General features: G+C 37.4%; 1 protein-coding gene across 4 annotated transcripts in view; it reads left to right on the top strand.

Annotated features, from left to right (window-relative positions):
• The window catches only part of SGCG (sarcoglycan gamma), a 118560-nt gene extending 102670 nt beyond the window's left edge, over window positions 1-15890 (top strand). For all 4 annotated transcript variants that reach the window (XM_027677887.1, XM_027677886.1, XM_027677888.1 and 1 more), the window contains 2 exons: window positions 12000-12123; window positions 13647-15890. In XM_027677887.1, the coding sequence (XP_027533688.1) occupies window positions 12000-12123; window positions 13647-13820 (298 nt within the window). In that variant the 3' untranslated portion in view covers window positions 13821-15890. The remainder of the gene's footprint in view (window positions 1-11999; window positions 12124-13646) is intronic.
• Window positions 15891-18529: the final 2639 nt, after the last annotated feature.

Here is an 18529-nt window from a genome sequence, read left to right as displayed (position 1 = left end):
AGATAGATAGATAGATAGATAGATAGATAGATAGATAGATAGATAGATAGATAGATAGATAGATGCCTCAGTAACGGGAGGAGATGAAATCCATGCACTGATGTTAGTGGCCTTTTTGCGAGGTAAGATCTCCCTGACAACACATGCCAGGCTTCTGCCCACTGTCATAAATGAATTTCACTTATGCCAGTCATGTGGTTGATGTTCTTCCTAAAGCCTCAGTTTTTCAGGGATGTCACTTAACACATTAAAATCAATAGGAGTTGTTTCTGCTGCTTGTATAAAATGGTCATTTTAGTATTTTCCATGGCTGCTTATGTCAGTAGTGCAAAGAGTAAAGTTGTAATGATTTCGGCACCTACACTGTTGAACAGGATCCCTGACGATGTCAGACTGCTCAGTGAGTTTGCTAAAGTGAACTGTCATCAGTGATTACAACATATTCCACCAGAGCGCAAGCCACCGTGAAAACTTCATTAGTGATTGTCGCAGTTCTAGGCACCTTGCAGATGACCACCTGGAGCCCTGTTTGTAAGTCTGTGATTGTGCTGTCACTGATCTAAGATGTAATGTTGAGTTGAGCTGATCATCCCTTACATAATCTTTCACCTACGTACCTATCTGCACTTACAACAAGGGAGCTGGGGAGGAGGGAGGAAACAGGAGACACTCACCATAAGGATGTGCGGTGGGCAAACACTGGAAAAAGAAAAGGAAACATTTCCTGGTAACAGTAATTCTTGCAAGATACACTGCGCATGTGCACCCTTGCTACTCACTCTTTCCCCTCTCCCTCAGTCTATGTGTGCAGTTGTGAAAATTCAGTTGTGAGGACTCTGGTGACAGTGTGGCACATTCAGACACTGTACTAACGGATCACAAGAGGGGAAGGGTATGACCTGCTTGTCAGCAAAGCGTCTTCACTTGAGTGTTTCTTTTCATGAAGAACATGTGGACACTATAAATAGCGGGTACTGAAGAACTCCAGTTACTTGAAATCTTTCTACGCTTCTAAATATTAAATAAAAAATTGCTTGAGATATATAAAAGAAAGGCATGGAAAATTTCAACGTGGAAGATAATTTTATGAAACTACTCATAATGAAAATACTAAACATTTTTTACAACAGTGATGCAAATAGTGTTGTTATACGAGATTAAAGTTTTATAATACAATACGTTATTTTATAATACAATACGTTATTTTATAATATTATTAAAGTAATTTGAAAATTATAGCCATGCTGGAAACATCTGTGATGTGCCAGATTCAATCACATTCAGTGGGGGCTTGGCCATTTTTAATTACCTGGAGTGTCAGCACATCATAAAATTGAGGTCATCAAAGAGACCTCTTTTGAATTAGCTCTGCTTACCACTCTTCATCACAACTGTCAGTCTTGAGAGAAGCTTCTATTTTAATCGTATCTCAGTCTAATCTTTAGTCTTCATTCCTTCAACAACTCAGTGTTGAGTGACAGTGGGCAAACAGGCAAAAACACCTCAATATTGAAGATGGATGGAGAACTAGTAAACAAATGAGTACACTGTAATAATCAGATCTGCTATGTTTTTGAATATGTGTTTTGAATAAATGTTGTTTTAAATTGCTTTTATAGTCTTTTCAAAGTACCATTAAAACTGTGAGCTGTTTTATTCTCTTTTTAAGAGAACATGTAACTAACTGCATTTGTCCCAGAACTTTGAACAGTTCTTTTACATTGCTTATGTAAAAAAAAATTCTGTTAACCAAAACCTTGGGAGCTGGAAACATCTGTTATTCAAATCTGGCTTTGTAATTTTGCTTGTGAACGGAGATCCCCCTTAAGCCATAAGTTAGTGCCTACTGTGCTTATGCTGAACAATTCCCATGGATCTGGAATCTCATAACTGAGCTGTACTGGAATCTTCTGTTGCCATGCATTTCAGATTTACAACATAAATATGGAACAAACTTGAAGCACAGGCTATTTCAAGAAATAAAACTATGATAAGATTTTTTAAATTTAATTTAAAGGAAAGGAAAATATGCTGAAGAATATACCAGCTGACTCTTCAAGAGCAGCGGATACTCCCAATATTTAAGAATGGCACCAAAAGTAATAGAGTGCCTCAGGGTTCTTCCCTTGATCATTATCCTTGTTCATTTTTTGCATAAGACACAATAAGCTAAAAGACCCAATAGATTTATTTATTTAAAAATCAATCGTACTTCCCATATATATGTAGTAGAGGTAAAAACTGAAAACATACCAAAAACCCTCATCTGCATGTGACTAACATTTTTGCTGATCCTAAAAGATTTCTTCATTGTTCATGCATGTGATTTAGCTGATAATTCAGCACACAGCTCTGGTTACCATTCAGCTCTTACATATATAGGCTGCATTCATATAACTGAGTCCAAACCTAGAGGACCTCTGTGTGCCCAGAATAGGCAGATGCATCTCAGATGCCCATCTAGATTTAGAGTGCTCTTCTCTCTGCAAGCAAAAACATTCTTTCATTCATTCATTTGTTCATTCATTCATTCACTCATTCATTCACTGAAGTGGGAAGGGATCCTCCCACATACCACCCACACAGATATATTTGCTGAGAGACTAATATAGCTGAAGCATGTCCCCAGGAGTTTACAACTACTTGGGCAGTTGAATTGAATCAACTCATTTTGACATCTAGGTGTAAATACCTATACCATATCTCATCACCTCTTGGTGGAAGACAACAGATACTGTTAGGGCATTTTAGAGAGACATCTAAGATAGATCAGATTAATTATGCCTATTTCTCTCTATTTATTTTGAAGGGTGCACAGGGGACCTCCTTACTATAGGCAACTGCATTTTTTTTAGAGGAATTGTGCACTTACCGACTACACCATGTTTGGTTAAGATCTGAAGAAATGAAAATTCATCATAAGAAACAAGACCACTCACTGTGCTGGGAAATGTTCAAATTGCAGAGTAAAGCTTTTCCGCTTGTAACGCAATATTTCATAAATTAATCTAAATTACTAATTATAGTTAATATAACCTTGTAACTAGGATTAGTAAATGCTGTCAATTACTGGCTCTTGTTTGATATCAGGTACAAGATAATGGGTCCTTCCAAGCTAATAATTAGCTTGGAGGTCCTGGCCATGCTAGAACTTTATCTTTTCAGGAAAGTCATGACATCATCATATCTACCTAAAAGAAGTGTCCTTTCTTAGTTGGTAAAAATCCATAGTTGTCTTATACTCACTTAAGACTGGGAGAATTTCAAAATACAGTCTAAATATTTTCATTGCTATCAAGTTTCTGAATCTCTTTTTTCTTCAAAAACTTTTGCATATCTTCTGCATCAAATTGAGACTTTTTTTTATACTAATCTTGATAATTGTGTGTCAGCCTACCATGCTTGTGTTTACATTTACATTTATTATCTCCTATAGTTTTTCCATTGACCCCAGAAATTCTTGTTCTGAGGATTTTTCTGATTTTCTATCCTACTCTGCACAACTCATCTCCAATGTCTTCCTGTAATTGACTTATTTCTTAAAGCTTATGAATCTTCAAATATGTGTCAGGAAAATAGCACAATCTGTCTCTTCTTCTAATCTTAGGTCATCAGATTGCCAACTTTCCTAGGTCCTTCATCTCTGATGTTGGAATGTTTAAAATTTAGGCACCACGATTCAGCATTAGAGCAAGTAACAGACTTGACTCCACATCCAAGCTCTTTGAGTTATAAACTTGTAATAAGTCCATGGACAAAATGATTTAAATATATGAATAAATAGGGATAAATGATTTAGTTTATCTATGGAAAAATGAATTTACCATAGAATCTGATTAATTATTATTTTATTTTCATACAATGATTGTCTAATGTAAAACGCACAAAGAGTCTAAGAATCCATTACTGCGGGAGCTCAATATTCTGTAAGGTCATTACAAAATTGTTTTAGCTTTAGAAAATGCATACCCTAAAGGTTGCTTAGTTAAGCCTAGTCAGTATTTGTGATCTAACTTCTTGGTTTCTCCATTCCATGATTTTATCATTTCAATAATAACAATGATATTATCCCAGTTATATTGGAATGTGCATTTAATGAACATTTCTGTCTATTTTCAGTGGTCAGAATTGTTACAAGCTGTCAGCAAAGCACAGCATATTTTGAGACTTTCCTAGGTGATTGGAGACAAAATGATGGACCCTTCAAAATGCCATTTTCATTAACGCATTGAAGCAATAAGCAGAAGAATCAAGAAGAAAAGTGACTTTTAAAATCAAATTACAACAAATTGCTCCACTATTTTATAGGCTCTAAATTGCAACATAGGACCACTGAAGATTTTTTTTTTAAAGTTGCAGAATTCCTGGGAAAATGAGCTGCTTTATGAGCAGCTGTTTTATTCAAGGCATTTCTCTAACGAAGTTCATGTGTATGTACACTTTCCTCTAAACAGACATCCTCATAATATGTTTCTCTGAATTCAATTGTACCCTATTTGTTTTCTTGTCATGTTATCAGACAATTTTTCTGTATTTTCAGAAGAGACTGGTGATCTTTTTTATCACTGTCACAAAAACTTTATTTTGGAGAGTTACTAGTTTTAGCATAGTTAAGTTGAAAGTACAATTTTAATATTAAGCTGTATCTTGTGCTACTATAAGTTTTCCTGTAAATTTTTCTACAATTAAAGAGCCAGATTCACTTGGGAGAAAATTAACAAAAGGTTTTTTTTTTAATTTGGGATTAAAAATATACTGGTATGCATACTACATTTTATTGTGGCATAAATAATAGATTGACTTAGAATTCATTGTAAGGGAGCTGTCGATATTGACATTAATCTTACTAAAACAGAATATGTGTCCTAGTGCAAGCAACTCCCAGAGGCAATAACCCTTGGAAAATTATTTCTTTAAACCAAGCTACAAAAATTGGGATAATGTAATATGACCATTGACCAACTAATGGGCTTGACAAGGAAAAATGGATGCAGTTTTTCAGTCAATTTTTTTCATTGTTTCATTTAGTTTAACTCAGTGAAGCTCAGACTTAGAATATCAAAGTGAATGAAAGAAATATGGAAGAGTGTCATCCAGGTAGGAAGCAATTATTCCGCCTTTAAATGAAGGAATTCAATATGTGTGATGCAAAATGGGACATTTTAGAAAGAAAAATCAGTCAGCATTTGAAAGATTTATAGAAGTTATATCAAATCAGAATTTTGTGCCAAGGCTTGACTGAGAAAATATAGGTGAAAACTGCTATATTTTCATTAATGTGCAGAAACTGATCAGGGAAGAAGATTTACTGAGTCATTAGTATTTCCTATTTTTTGACATTCAGGAAGAGCTATCACAGTTTACTGTTGAATACTGACACTTCCATGTCCTTAAGATATATGCGGTTACTGGAACATGCTGTTTCTCTTTGCAAGAAGATGTAATATTAGGAGCCATTCCAAAGAAAATACTCCTACAGAACAAAACAAAAATGAGGCATATACCAAGACCGAGATCTCAGTTCTTTTGTTTTGTCCTTCTTTGCCTTTGGACCTTCTGGCAAGCAACCAAAAGACACGAGGCAGAACTCCAAGATCCTCAGCTTTGGGTAATCATATTCTTGCTACATCGCCCCACACACACACTTGCCTGACCTCAAAACATCAAGCTGCTGGGACATAAGTAAATATGAGTGAGAATTGGCAGTTGGCATCAGTCTGTGCCTGCTGCTCACTCTCCACCTCTAGAACTCCAGCTTAGTTTTGCTCAGCTCGTGTCAACAGGAATCCAGCTTCCTCATAAAGAGAGGATATGGTTTGAAATTGTGTATGCTGGACCATAAATAGATGCTGACAATCTCTTTTTCCTGTGTTACTAGTGTATGCTCTGTCTAGGGTTTACTCTCTTACAATGTTTAGCTGCATTGCTGGGGAATTAAACTGCTTTCAGACTAATCAAAAAGTCAATATACTCCTATTGCCTTTTAAAGGTTAACATGCATTCAAAAAGCAGGGCTAAAAGCAGACACCTACAGAGAACCAAGGCCAATTAAGCCCAAAAGGTTGCTTTTTTGACTTTCAAAACAATAGTTCCTCGACAGGGTAAAGATTTTCCTTTTTAACCATTTTTATCTCATGTGGGGTTTTTTCCTTTTATTTCTTACTTTTTCTATTCTTCCTCTGCTCCATGACTTCCAGTCACTGGCTGATTTAATTTTTGTTCACCTTTCACCTTTCCAAGGTCAGATTTGAACTCTGGGGTAGGTGTTCATAGCATGCTAGAGGCATATGAGGGTTTCTTCTTTACTTAACAATGTGAAAAAGATGTTTTGGTTATAGAATCACAAAATGGTTTGGGTTGGAAGGGACCTTAAAGATCATCTGGTTCCAACCCCCCTGGCATGGGTAAGGATACCTTACAGTAAACCGGGTTGTTCAGGGTCCCATCCAACGTGGCCTTGAACACTTCCAGGGATGGGGCATCCACAACTTCTCTGGGCAACTTGTCCCAGTGTCTCACCATCCTCATAGCAAAAAATTTCTTCATAATATCTAATATAAACCTACTCTCTTTCAGTTTAAAACTATTACCCCTTTTCCTATCACTACATGCCCTTATAAAAAGATAAGCTTAGTATTTTAAGTACACATGCACAGGAAGAGTTGCACAGTGTTTACTTTCACAGGAATGCAGGCTTGCAGGATCAGATCTTCAGTGCCATAACTGGCAACCTTATTGAACTCACTGACATGGCTTTATTTAGCCTTGGAACAGTTTAGTCAAAGCACCTTGTTTCTTGAAAATGTTTTTTAAGTCTGAGAAGTCATGGAGTTTTTTTACTCAGAGGTGGGTCAAACAGCTGTCTACTTGGAAAAGAAGAGTAGGAGACAGTCTTATCAGGTTTGAGTTTATCATCTTCAAGGAAGTTCAGGGGAAACAATATGGAAACACACACCAGTGGAACAAGTACCAGTATTCCAGCTCCAGCTCTCCTGAGTTACAATGCTATATCTCCTTTTTTCTTTGTATTCTTCAGTCTTTCCTCTAATACTGTATTTCCCATGCATGCTCTCCTATCAATGCCTAGGAACAAGTCTGAAGCAGCATCTTCAGTCCTACTAAATGGCAGAAAAAAAGGGGAGTGGGATCTTTCACTGTCTTCTGCCTCCTCATATTACTTTCTTCAAAAATCAAACCTTAATATATATATTTGTCCCCTTTTTTGCATAGATCCTTTTATTTTAATTATTCTAAAGCACTATGGAAGTAAGACAGCATATTAGAGAAGTGGAAGTGATAGATTAGCATATCTGATGAAATACAAAAATCAAATTTCTCATTTACTGATACAAGAACATATTTCACTCAAATACTTAATACACCATGCACTGCTAAATTCTTTACCTTGCTTTTAGCACTTTTGTGCCAGGTATGCATTTCATGAAATCTTCTCTGTGTGGTAAAATTGATCAGGCCATTTTAACCAAAAAGCAAGGAGGGAAAAAAGGAGTTACTGTATGTAAGTATGGGCACACCAGTTGTTGGGTGTACCACAATTTTAGAGGCTGTCTACCTGTTCAGTCCAACCACAGTTACTGTGGTCTTCCTCAGGTAGGTATTGGGAAGAATGCATGCAGATGGGGAACTTCTACCTAAGGTCATACCAAGGAATTCTCTCTCCATTGAATTCAGAAGAGATGATGACTAATGAGCTGGAAAGATCAAAAAGTGGAAGCAAGGACTAAACAATTCTCCAAGTTCACAAGAGCAGGCTGGTTCCTCTCTCCTGCTCTAAGAGTCAAGCAACCCCAAACTGCAGTAGGAAACTTGGGGTAAATAAAATTGTGATACTCCTTCTGCAGTGCTAAAACCAGCTTTCTAGATCAGTAAAGTATCCTTCTAATGCCTGCCAGAACAGGATGAAAAACTAGATCAATATTGCTGCAGCATGAACAGGTAGTATCAGCTGCTGCTTTACTACAACTGCATCAGGCTGTCACTGCCCTCACATCCTCCCTAACAACCAGCTGAGCAATTTCTGGTGATCTTCTATCTCTACAAGTTAGCAACGTGCTTATAGGAAAAGGGGAATCTCCAAGCCTTTAGGTTGTTGGGGTTGTTTCTGATCCAGAGCCTTGATGCTGCCAAGATTCCCTCAGAAGACTTTTCACACAATCCTTCACAAATTATTCTGCACACCTCAGCACCAAACTTCCTTGGCAGCCAGCAAAGACAGTATAGTCAACTCCTGGAACTATCTTACCAACAAGTAAGAAGATGGCAATGAAAATATTATCTTTTTTGTAATCTGTTGCTTTAGTTGCAATGGACTATGGAAGACCAATAGCCAGAAGGTGACAGAGCTAAAAAATATTAACAGGGACCGCCTATTCCCTCACCCTTCCCTGCCTTTCATTAGCTGACACTGTGCAGTTTTCCTGGCTGCAGGGATCAGGGTGAAGGAGAGCAAGGCAAAATACCTACTCCACAAGTGGGCCTAGAATGGCTTGCATTGATTTACATTCTGTGGATATGTCTACTTGAGTATCTTAATTCAAATCAGAAATGTGCTTTGAGGGAACTCTTCCATTTGCCTGAGCTCTCCACATCTTGGTTCTCTCTTGGAACTGTTTGGGGTCCATGAACAGGGTGACATTTGTATTAAATTAACTTGAAAGCTAGGATCTCTTAGAGAATGCCTAATGTGCTCCAACCTTTCTGGGCATCCAATTGGCAGAGACAGGCAACAGCTAGTCCAGGGTACTCCTCAGGACACATATAATGGGGTGTCAGGTCCTTGGCATCAAATGTTGTGCTGTCACGATCAATTTGTCTTGCACCACACCACTTCCTAATTGACCTCTGGCAGCTACCACAGTACCTAGAAGCTACTCCTACATACAGAATCAATCTTCCTAAATGAGATACAGGCTGTGACAGATGTCTCATTTAGGACAGCACATTACATAGATTAATTCCTCTAGATTATAAAGACCATTCACTCCATCCTGTTAAATGTAATTTATGTGTCTGTAATTAAAAAAAAAGATAAAGTGACTGGTAATAATATATTCCTTCATCATTCTAATGCACGAATTTGAGCAAACACTGTAAAATAACCAAAAACTCTTAAGACAATCCATTTCTGCCCTCTGAATCTCCAAGCACCCTCCAGCATTTGCAAACAAACCAAATTCTCGTTTTGCCAAGACTTTTGAGGAATGCACATCAATGGGGGGACTGAGAAGGGACATTCAAAGTCAAGGTTCAGCTCAGTCACACTAGGTGCCTGTTTCGCTTTTAGTACATCTGGACTTCAGACACTGAACCTTTGAATGCTGTACAAGGAAATACATCATTAGTGTTATTGGCTGTTGCCTTTGCTAAAATCTTACACATAATAGTTCCACTTCACTGTTTCACTACAGTTTCTGTTACCAGAAAGCTCCAATGATGTGCTTTATTAGGCAAATCCACCCTTAGTTAATCTAGAAATGGGACCTGTATAAACAGAGAAATTTAGGATTGTGATTAATATAGCAAATGTAATTCTGCCATGTAATTTAAATTATATGTAAGTCATGTTATAAATCTGTAAATGCTTCTGAAGTCTGTAGGCTTCTTGCCAGCATTAATATTGGTAGAAAGTAAGAAATATTTCTCTGGTGTTTGATTGCTTTTCAGCTCCAGATCTGATATATTCTCAAAAATCTGTCCCAGTCCTCCATCTTGTGATATTCAATACAGTTTAAAAATAAAAATTTTTGCCTACATATAGATTGCTTATACAGGTGAAGTACTTTACAAAAGAACATGAGCTATTTCAATGTTTATAGCTTTTTGATGACACAAACTATGGCAAAGTTATATTAAGCTACCTTGACACTAACTTATGAAAATATATTAAATTTTAAAGATTGAAAATACAAACTTTGTTTAATTTTTCATTATATAATGCATACAAATGTTCATTGAAAAATATTCCAATGAAGCAGACTTTCCATGTAAATCACTCAGGGAAAAACTGATTTTCCATTTCATAGAAGTATAAATCTAGGGATCTAAAACAAAAAGTCATACAAAAGCTGTTAAATCCCAAACACTGCTTAATAAAGATTACTGATACTGATGCAGATGCAGAACAAATGCATACTCATGCCGTTTAACTCAGCATAATCATGACAGAAGTTTGTGCCATCTCGGACTCATGGGATAAGGCATCAAACTGGTTCGTGGATATGGTCCCAATATGGAAACATGATGCAGTTATCCATTGTTAGGATTTTAAATTATCAGTCTGGAACTTAAACTAACTGAAGGTGACTAACCCAGGAGACGTCAGGGAGAGGCAGATCATGGAGACATAAAGTCATAGAATGGGTTGGGTTGGAAAGGACCTTTGAAGATCAGAGAAGATAGAATCTTCTGCTACCTCTGGCCAGCAGTGATAAGCCAATATTGCTTGAGTTATTTACTGATTTGGAGATAAAAAATTGAAGTTTAGTGACTGTGCTCAGATATCATGGATTTAGGTTTTAAGATATCAGCTGGATTTAGCTTCTTAAGAATTCAAAGATACAACTGAACTTTCTCATGAGCACAAACTGACTTCTTTTAAATTCTAGTTTTAATGAAGTAACAGGAAAAGAGGGAAGAATTGAAATAGTAAATTAAACCCATCAGACAGCTACATCGGGACTGTGTGTAAAATCATTTCATTCCTTTAGCAGTCAGGGTCTGCACTCATTACCTGGTGCATACCTAGTAAAGGACTGCTGGAGCACAGCATTCTACTCACCCGGATTGGCAGCTGTGGAACCAACACAGCATCTGCTGGGATCGTGTGAGCATATGTGTGCGAGCACACACGCGCACACCCACACACCCACACACCTACAGCCTCCTCTACGTTTCCAGAAAACACAGTGGAAAAGAACATGCAGACCTGGGAACAGGGACGCGCATCTGCATTCTGCGCTATGGATGAAACCCACAATATTTCATATGTGTCCAGGGAATGTACTGAATAGGAAAGGTAAGAAGGATGTAAAGTAAACAGGGACCACCAGTTGACTCACTTTCTCTAGCCTTCATATTCACCTGTTAAATATTGGCTGATAGTATAAACTTAGGGCTGGTGTCATCAGGGTGAGCAAATATTCAGGATCAAAACCTAATAGGTATCAATTCTGATCCTACAGTGTTCCCAGTGTCCCCAGATGAAGCAGTTCTAGGTAACAGTCAAAAGTCACTAGCTTGTAGCTAAGCTTGGGCTTTTTCTTTCTTTCTCATAAATTTTAGTTAGTACTTCTATCCCTACTGAATTTCCCATGGAAATGATAGCAAAATTCTGAAGAAACAAAGCCTTATCTCTTTGGAAAATAGGAATCATTAATCCTACACAGGTGACCTGATGAAGGGATTACTCAGCTAATGCAGTACCTTCCTGCCATCTTGTGGCACTGCAGGTTTTGCAACTCTCAGTTTGTTATATTGAGTAATTTTTATTTCATATTAAGTTAATGGTTTTTGAGTTTCAGATGTCATCTAGTTAAACAACACACACACATACGCTGAGTGAAATCTTGGTCTAGTAGCAGTGTCAAAACTCCTATTGATAAAAAAAACTTCCAGATTGCACTAATTGTATTAATGTCAAGGTCGTATTATGTGAAAAATGAAAATAAATTCAAACTAAATAATGTAAAAATGAGTTTCAAAGATTAAATTACTGTTATACTGAAATAATCTGTAGTTATGTCTGAACTAATACCTTGCATTTCTATCGTGAATTAATCTATATTTTTCAATTGGGATGCTTTGGTGGTTTTTGAAATAGCTACCTCCTTTTCAAGTCTACCTGAAGAAAAAAGAAACTGCATCTTTTATATGACTTCAGGCAAGAGTCTGCAAGGGCTTGTTCAAAGTTTACTTATTTTTCAAAAATAAAGGGACATATGAGATTGTGCTACTGTCCAATTTCCTGCTCCTGCTTTCAGGCTGGAATCACCAACACGATCTTTGAGCATGGATGCACCACGAGGAATTAATATCAAAGCACAAGCTGGGAATATTGAAGCTCTTTCACAGATGGATATCAAACTACACAGCAGTGATGGTGTGGTGAGTACAAGCCCTTCTGTTTCCATAACTATGGTTGATCTTCCTGACTGAATATAACTTCAAGTCTTTTTTTCAAGTCCGGTTATTTTAATTCCTCAGGTTTTAGGAGACAGTATATTAAAATTAATAGTGCCAATAATAAGGCTTTTATTTATGTAAATAATACTACCAATTGACATAATGTTGTATTAGCTTAGAGAAAAGCTCTCTAATAAAACTTGGATAGCAGTCAGCTCCCCATGAGCATAGTGATCCCCAGGCATCCCAGTGGGGAATCCTGGCTCAGAAATAGCCACTCAGCCCCAGAGTGGGTAAATTAAGTAGTGAAGCTCTTCAGACTTCCTGCCCTGTCAGCAACAGCACACAACATGCAACAGCCTATTTATCCCCTTTGCGAGGCTGGACCATGCCAGTTCTTCCACAAAAGAGCTAGAGATGAACCCACATCTGTCCTTAACCAGCCAGCTCGGTGGTGAGGCTTCAGCATTCAGGCCAGGACAGACTGGGACAGACTGGGTCCAGCAGCAGTGCTCATGTCCTGTTATTCAGTGTATGGGCAGGGACTCCCTCTCTTATCTTAGAATCATTGAATCAATTGTGTTGGAAGAGACCTTAAAGACCACCTAATTCCAACTCCACTGCCGTGGGTAGGGACACCTTCCTCTAGACCAGATTGCTCAAAGCCCCATCCAGTATGGCCTTGAACACTTCCAGTGATCCACAACTTCTCTGTGCAACCTGTTCCAGTACCTCACTACTGAAAGAAATTCTTTTTTATACCTAATCTAAATCTACCTTTTCCAGTTTAAAACCAGTATCCCTGACAAAAAGAGTCCCTCCCCAGCTTTAGTGTAGGCCCCCTTTAATTACTGGAAGGCTGGTTCTTCCCAGAACCTTCTCTTCTCCAGGCTGAACAACCCCAACTCCCTCAGCCTTTCCTCATAGGACATGTTCTCCATCCCTGTGAACAACTTTGTGGCCTCCTCTGGACTAACTTCAACAAGTCCATCTCTTTCTTATGCTGAGGATCCCAGAACTGGACACAATACACCAGCTGGCGTCTCACAAGGACAGAGTAGAGGGGCAGAATCCCCTCTCTCGACCTGCTGGCCACACTGCTTTTGATGCAGCCCAGAATGCGATTGACTTCCTGGGCTGCAAGTGCACATTATTGGCTCATACTCAATTTTTCATCCATCAGTACCCCCACATCTTTCTCCTCAGGGCTTCTCTTAATCTACATTCATCACCCAGCTTGTATCCACGTTTGGGATTGCCCCAACCCAGCTACAGGACCTTGAACTTCATGAGGTCTCTGCTAATGAAGACGGTGGGCATCAGCTTATCCCCACATGTGTTCCAATGTCTGCCAAGAGCCTAGCTCTCAGAGCAGCTTTGTATATAACAAGTTGGGGTAGAAGGCCATTCTTAGACATCTGTCTAGACAAATTCAGTTTATTTTATGGCGTGTTATTACTTTATTATCTCTAACAAGCCCATTTGTCCTGTTTTTTCCCACACAGCTTTTGCTTGATGCTGAAACTGTGCGACTGCCCAAACTGCCTGAGGGTACAAGGGGTGAATCCGGTATTTCTCAGGGGCTCTATGAAATCTGCGTGTGTCCAGATGGAAAGCTCTACTTGTCAGTGGCTGGCGTGGGCTCCACCTGCCAAGAATACAGCCGTGTCTGCCAATGAGGCACCAGAAAAGGCCGCACACCCGTGCATCTGAGTTTTATATTACTGCTAAAAAGCATTACTGAAAGAGTATTTTTCAGAATTTAAAAAACAAAGTACTTCAATTTAGGAAGCAAATTTGTATCTACAATTCTGGACTACAGGGTGTAAGGGGAAGAAGAGCACAAATGACATTTCAGCTTCAGAAGAATGACTTGAATCAAATTACATGTTCTGTCAGTAACACTTTGAAAACAGCCTTATGGAGAGCATAAAAAAATAAAACTAATATGTTTCCTTGCTGAACTATTATTCAGTTCAGATGATTATGTCATTGTTCATATTTTTGAGATCCATGGGTTTTTTCTCTCACTAGATGTAAGCACTTACTGTATTAGTGGGTGAATTTAGATTGAGGGAACTACTTGAACTATTTGCTAAGAAAAGCATTATTTGGAGAATTCAGAAAGTGCCAGCAAATGGTCTATGCAATTTTGTTCTTGCAATAACACATGATATAAAAATGTGATATTTGTATAAGTTCTCTGTAAAAGGTGTTAATTTGCTAAAGCTTTCTATTTTAATTTGGCAACATATATGCTGATTTGCTTATTACTGAGATTCATATAAAAATAACTAACAGTAAAAGCTCCAGAAGTCGTTAATACTTTTGTGCGTCTCAATTCTGTCCACTATACAACAGAGAAATACGTTATTAAATTTTATAATAGCAGTTGTTTGTTCTACTACCCGTACTGTCATATTCATTTAAATCCTTTTTTATTTTAGGACATGCTAATTCAATAAGGCAATTTGTTCTGCCAGCTGGACCACTAAAAAGAAAAAAAGTGTGGCTTCAGATTGTCTGACACAAGGAATTGTTTGAGCAGTGGGGAAAAAAGTTCTTTTATGCAGCCCACAGGTTTCAATTAACAGGAATATTTTATTTCTATCTGCAGCTGTTGATTGATATTTCTGATCCTGACAGAGTGGGACTCCATCACAAATGGACAGAATAAAACTGCTCTTTATTTTTTACATTAGGACTTGGGTTACAAAATAAGTGCTCACCAGAGTTGACAAACTCTTTATTAACCTTGTAAAGAAACACAGCTGCAGACCCATTCCCCTGTACAGTGTTGCACTGAACACAAATAAATTGTTTGCACACCTCTGGGTAGCAAGATTTGTATTTAATAGTCTGTTGTTTAAACCTCATGGGGTTTTAATTCCTTTGATGCTGTTTTGTATACACTTGATGGTGTTATTATCCAGGAAGGAGCTGCTATCACACAGTGCCTTGGTGTCTATTTTCAGAAGGATTTTAACCCATAGTTGTTAGTAAACCACAGAATGTCCATCCTTTGGAAAAAATAATAATCATCCTTAAAACAGGAGAATTGGAACAAAAGAGTTACTAACTTTTTTTAAACTTGCTACTTCGGCTCTGTTGAACAAGGGAAGAAAACCAACACTCAGTTAAGATGCCTGGTACACACAAAAGCCTGAGCTGAGGAACAGTCCCCTGTTAACAGCATCCACTATTATTGTGGTAAAGCCCTGGACAGTCCCTGCCTCAAGGGCTGCCTTTGCAATTTATCTAACTAGTCTGATGTACAAAACTGAAACTGCCCTTCAGCATTAATTGTGGAGCCCCCACAACTAATGCAAGCTAGAAGAGCTTCAATAGGGCAAGTAGAAAATGCTTAAGCTGAGCTTAAGCAATTGAAGCAAGGTCTCATGTTATTTGGAGACTGCTCCAATTGCTAATACATTCCCTAAATGAGAAGTAGGAAGCCACACTTCTTTGACATCTGAAATTCCCTTTTCCTGGGCTTAGACTCACTCACTCCTACCTTCAGGAGCAGGTCTGAGGCTGTTGGCCATAAAGAGAGGAATTTAAATCTCTACAACAATATCTCTTGATTATATCTGCCCCTCTAACTAAGCCCTCTTCTGAGGCAGACTTTAACAGAAACGTGTCTTCAGTATTCCTTAGTCAGTTTAGGTGGTTCCAGCTCCATGCATAAGCTTTTACAAACCAAATTATGAGCAGACTTAGCTTATTCATTGGATAGAAAGTATGAGTATTAAAATAAAGATCAGCAAATACCTTTGCATGTGCCATATCCCTAAAAATGCCTGCTACAAGAAGTAGCTTGGAGGGCTATAATGTCAACAGTCTCTTATAGATGTAGTATTAACAACAAAACTGGGAAGTGCTTAGAGATTTCAGTCACTGTCTAGTTTCAAAGGCATTTGAATTGTCACCCTTCCCAAATTTCTGACATCACAGAACATATGCCCTCTTCCAAGTAGTATCAAACTAATCATTCACCTAATCTAATCACTGTAAATTAGTTACAAACTGCCTATCCTGCCAGCAATAGAAGCACAGCACTTTAAGTTATATTTATGTTATATTTTAAGCTTTTGTTTTGGAGGCACATTTTCAAATGTCATTTGCCAGTTAACAAAGAACAAGGGATTGAACTTTCCATGTATCGCAAGAATAACCTCTAACTTCTTGGTATATGGAAGCCACTTCTGTTGCAACTTCTTACACTGATGTTGTGCTGTTTTAGTTAACGTTTTTACAGAACTGAGGTCTACAGGTAGGACAGTAGTGTTACCCTGACTGGTAACACTACTAATGGCACTTCATTTAGACATTGCAATAACTACCGCCTTTCTCATACAGATAAACCTTCTGGACTTGCCTCAGTTCACAGGTGGATTCTGAGTATTACTGAAAAATAAACAGGTGTGCTGTACCCTCAGTTCTGCCATCACCCAAATAACCAACTTGCCCCTTTTCATTGCTTAAATTTCATTCTTCTTATCATTATGCTACAACATTGATCTCAGAAGTATTGTTGCAGTATAGAAGTTGTGTACATTTTTTAAAGCATGGATGGCAACATCCTAACACTGAAGAACATTTTTTGGATCTTTTTTCTTTTAGATGTGGTTGGTGGTGAAACAAAATTTATACTGAAATTACTACACTGTAATCAGGTGATGCTAAAATCTCAATTGTTGTTAATTACAATACAGTTCATACATCACTAAATTATCATTTCTGGTATCTCCACATGGATGTCTTTCCGTTTCTCTTTAATACTTAAAAATTACTGTTTCTATTTGAATCAAACTTCAGTAAATATTTACAGATTAACAGAAAATTATGGCACAGGGCAGTGCGAGTATGCAGTTCTCTAATTTATTTGTAAAAGTATTATCCAAATGGAGAAGAGAAAAAATCACTACCAGCATAGTGAACTGTATTTTTTGCATATTTACTCCCTCAAAAAGAATTATTTACAGCAATTCTTGTAACTGGTTGCAATTGTTACACAGCAGAAAAATTATAGTAAAACTTCATTGGTGATTGCCCAAACTCGACCCTTTTTGTTTCCATTTTACAGTCCTTTAGTGTTTACACTTGTCTATCTTTATATAGCTTTATGCAAAAAGAAATTGCAAGAATTGAAAACTGAGTTCTTGAATAAACTTTATACATTTTGAAAAGTCTGCTTCTCCTTTTGTGTTCAAATGAAACACAGCTTAAATGAATGTTTTCATTTTTGAACAAAATTATCTTCCCAAGACTCTAAGAATGTGTGAAATGTACAGTATTTAAAAATATGAACAAAAATCTTGGTCCAAACTAAAAATGTACTTTGCAGAATTTAGAAAATGCTTTACAAGTAGGTTTCATCGGACATCTAGAATTCTTTGTCTTAATCAGTAGTAGGTAAAAGTAGACAAAAAAATTACTCCAGTGGTACTGAACTAATCATCCAGAAAACAAACCAAACAGTTTTGATTAAAAACTCATTGACAAATCCCTTCATGTGACAAAAATGTATGTCTTCTTCAAATGAAAACATTTACTTTGGCTGTCAAGTTTAATTATTTTTGAACTATTACTTCTGCCTTTGTTACATAAGACCAATCCAACCTTTCCCAAGTGTTCAGGTCCAGCAACAGAAAATCTCAAAGGTAGTACTACCCTCCTCTACTTTGATTGGAGCAATTACAATAGATTTAATTACAGCCTTGTTTAAAACAACCCATGTACCAAGTGAATGCAATCCTTATGGTAAGTTTTTAAATCCTATTTTCCAAATCACCACAGTAACTTTACTGATAATGATATGAATACAAATCATGCGAAACTGCATTTTTTACACAATAAACCATTTATTTTTCTTTTGGTAGACAGATACACAAAAATCTATTTCCTTAACAAGAAAAAAAAGGTATTTTTCTTGTCTCTAATTGCTGAGGCAAGTGTTCAGTGCTTTTTAAAATAGCTGTGGTGTGCCACTGTTTGAGAGGAAAACTTAAAGCTTCCACAGGAAGCTAGTAACAAGCCTGTCAAGGCTTCTTAAAACTGCAGTTCCTTAGATTTCAGCTACCAAATGTATAGTTAAATCAGTCACCTGTACTATTGATTTTTTTGCTAAACTTCTCAGCTATAATCCTGGGAGGCAAGACTGCTGAAGCTCCTTTTCCTAGATACAGTGCTGGTACCTGTGGAAGATAGGACATATACCTGAACAAAGAGACATTTTCTCTAATGTGAATTTGTGTAATGTGCAGAATTACTTGTCAAATATATTTTTGTGAAACCTATATGCTAACATTTACTTCTACATACCGTTACTAAGGAATCATCACATCTAACTGTTCTAAGCTTCCACACCCAACTCAGGCACATTGCC

Source organism: Neopelma chrysocephalum, unplaced genomic scaffold, assembly GCF_003984885.1.
Source record: "Neopelma chrysocephalum unplaced genomic scaffold, ASM398488v2 Primary Assembly neopelma1_43, whole genome shotgun sequence".
NCBI lineage: Eukaryota > Metazoa > Chordata > Aves > Passeriformes > Pipridae > Neopelma > Neopelma chrysocephalum.
This window is presented reverse-complemented; position numbering and strand designations above follow the sequence as displayed.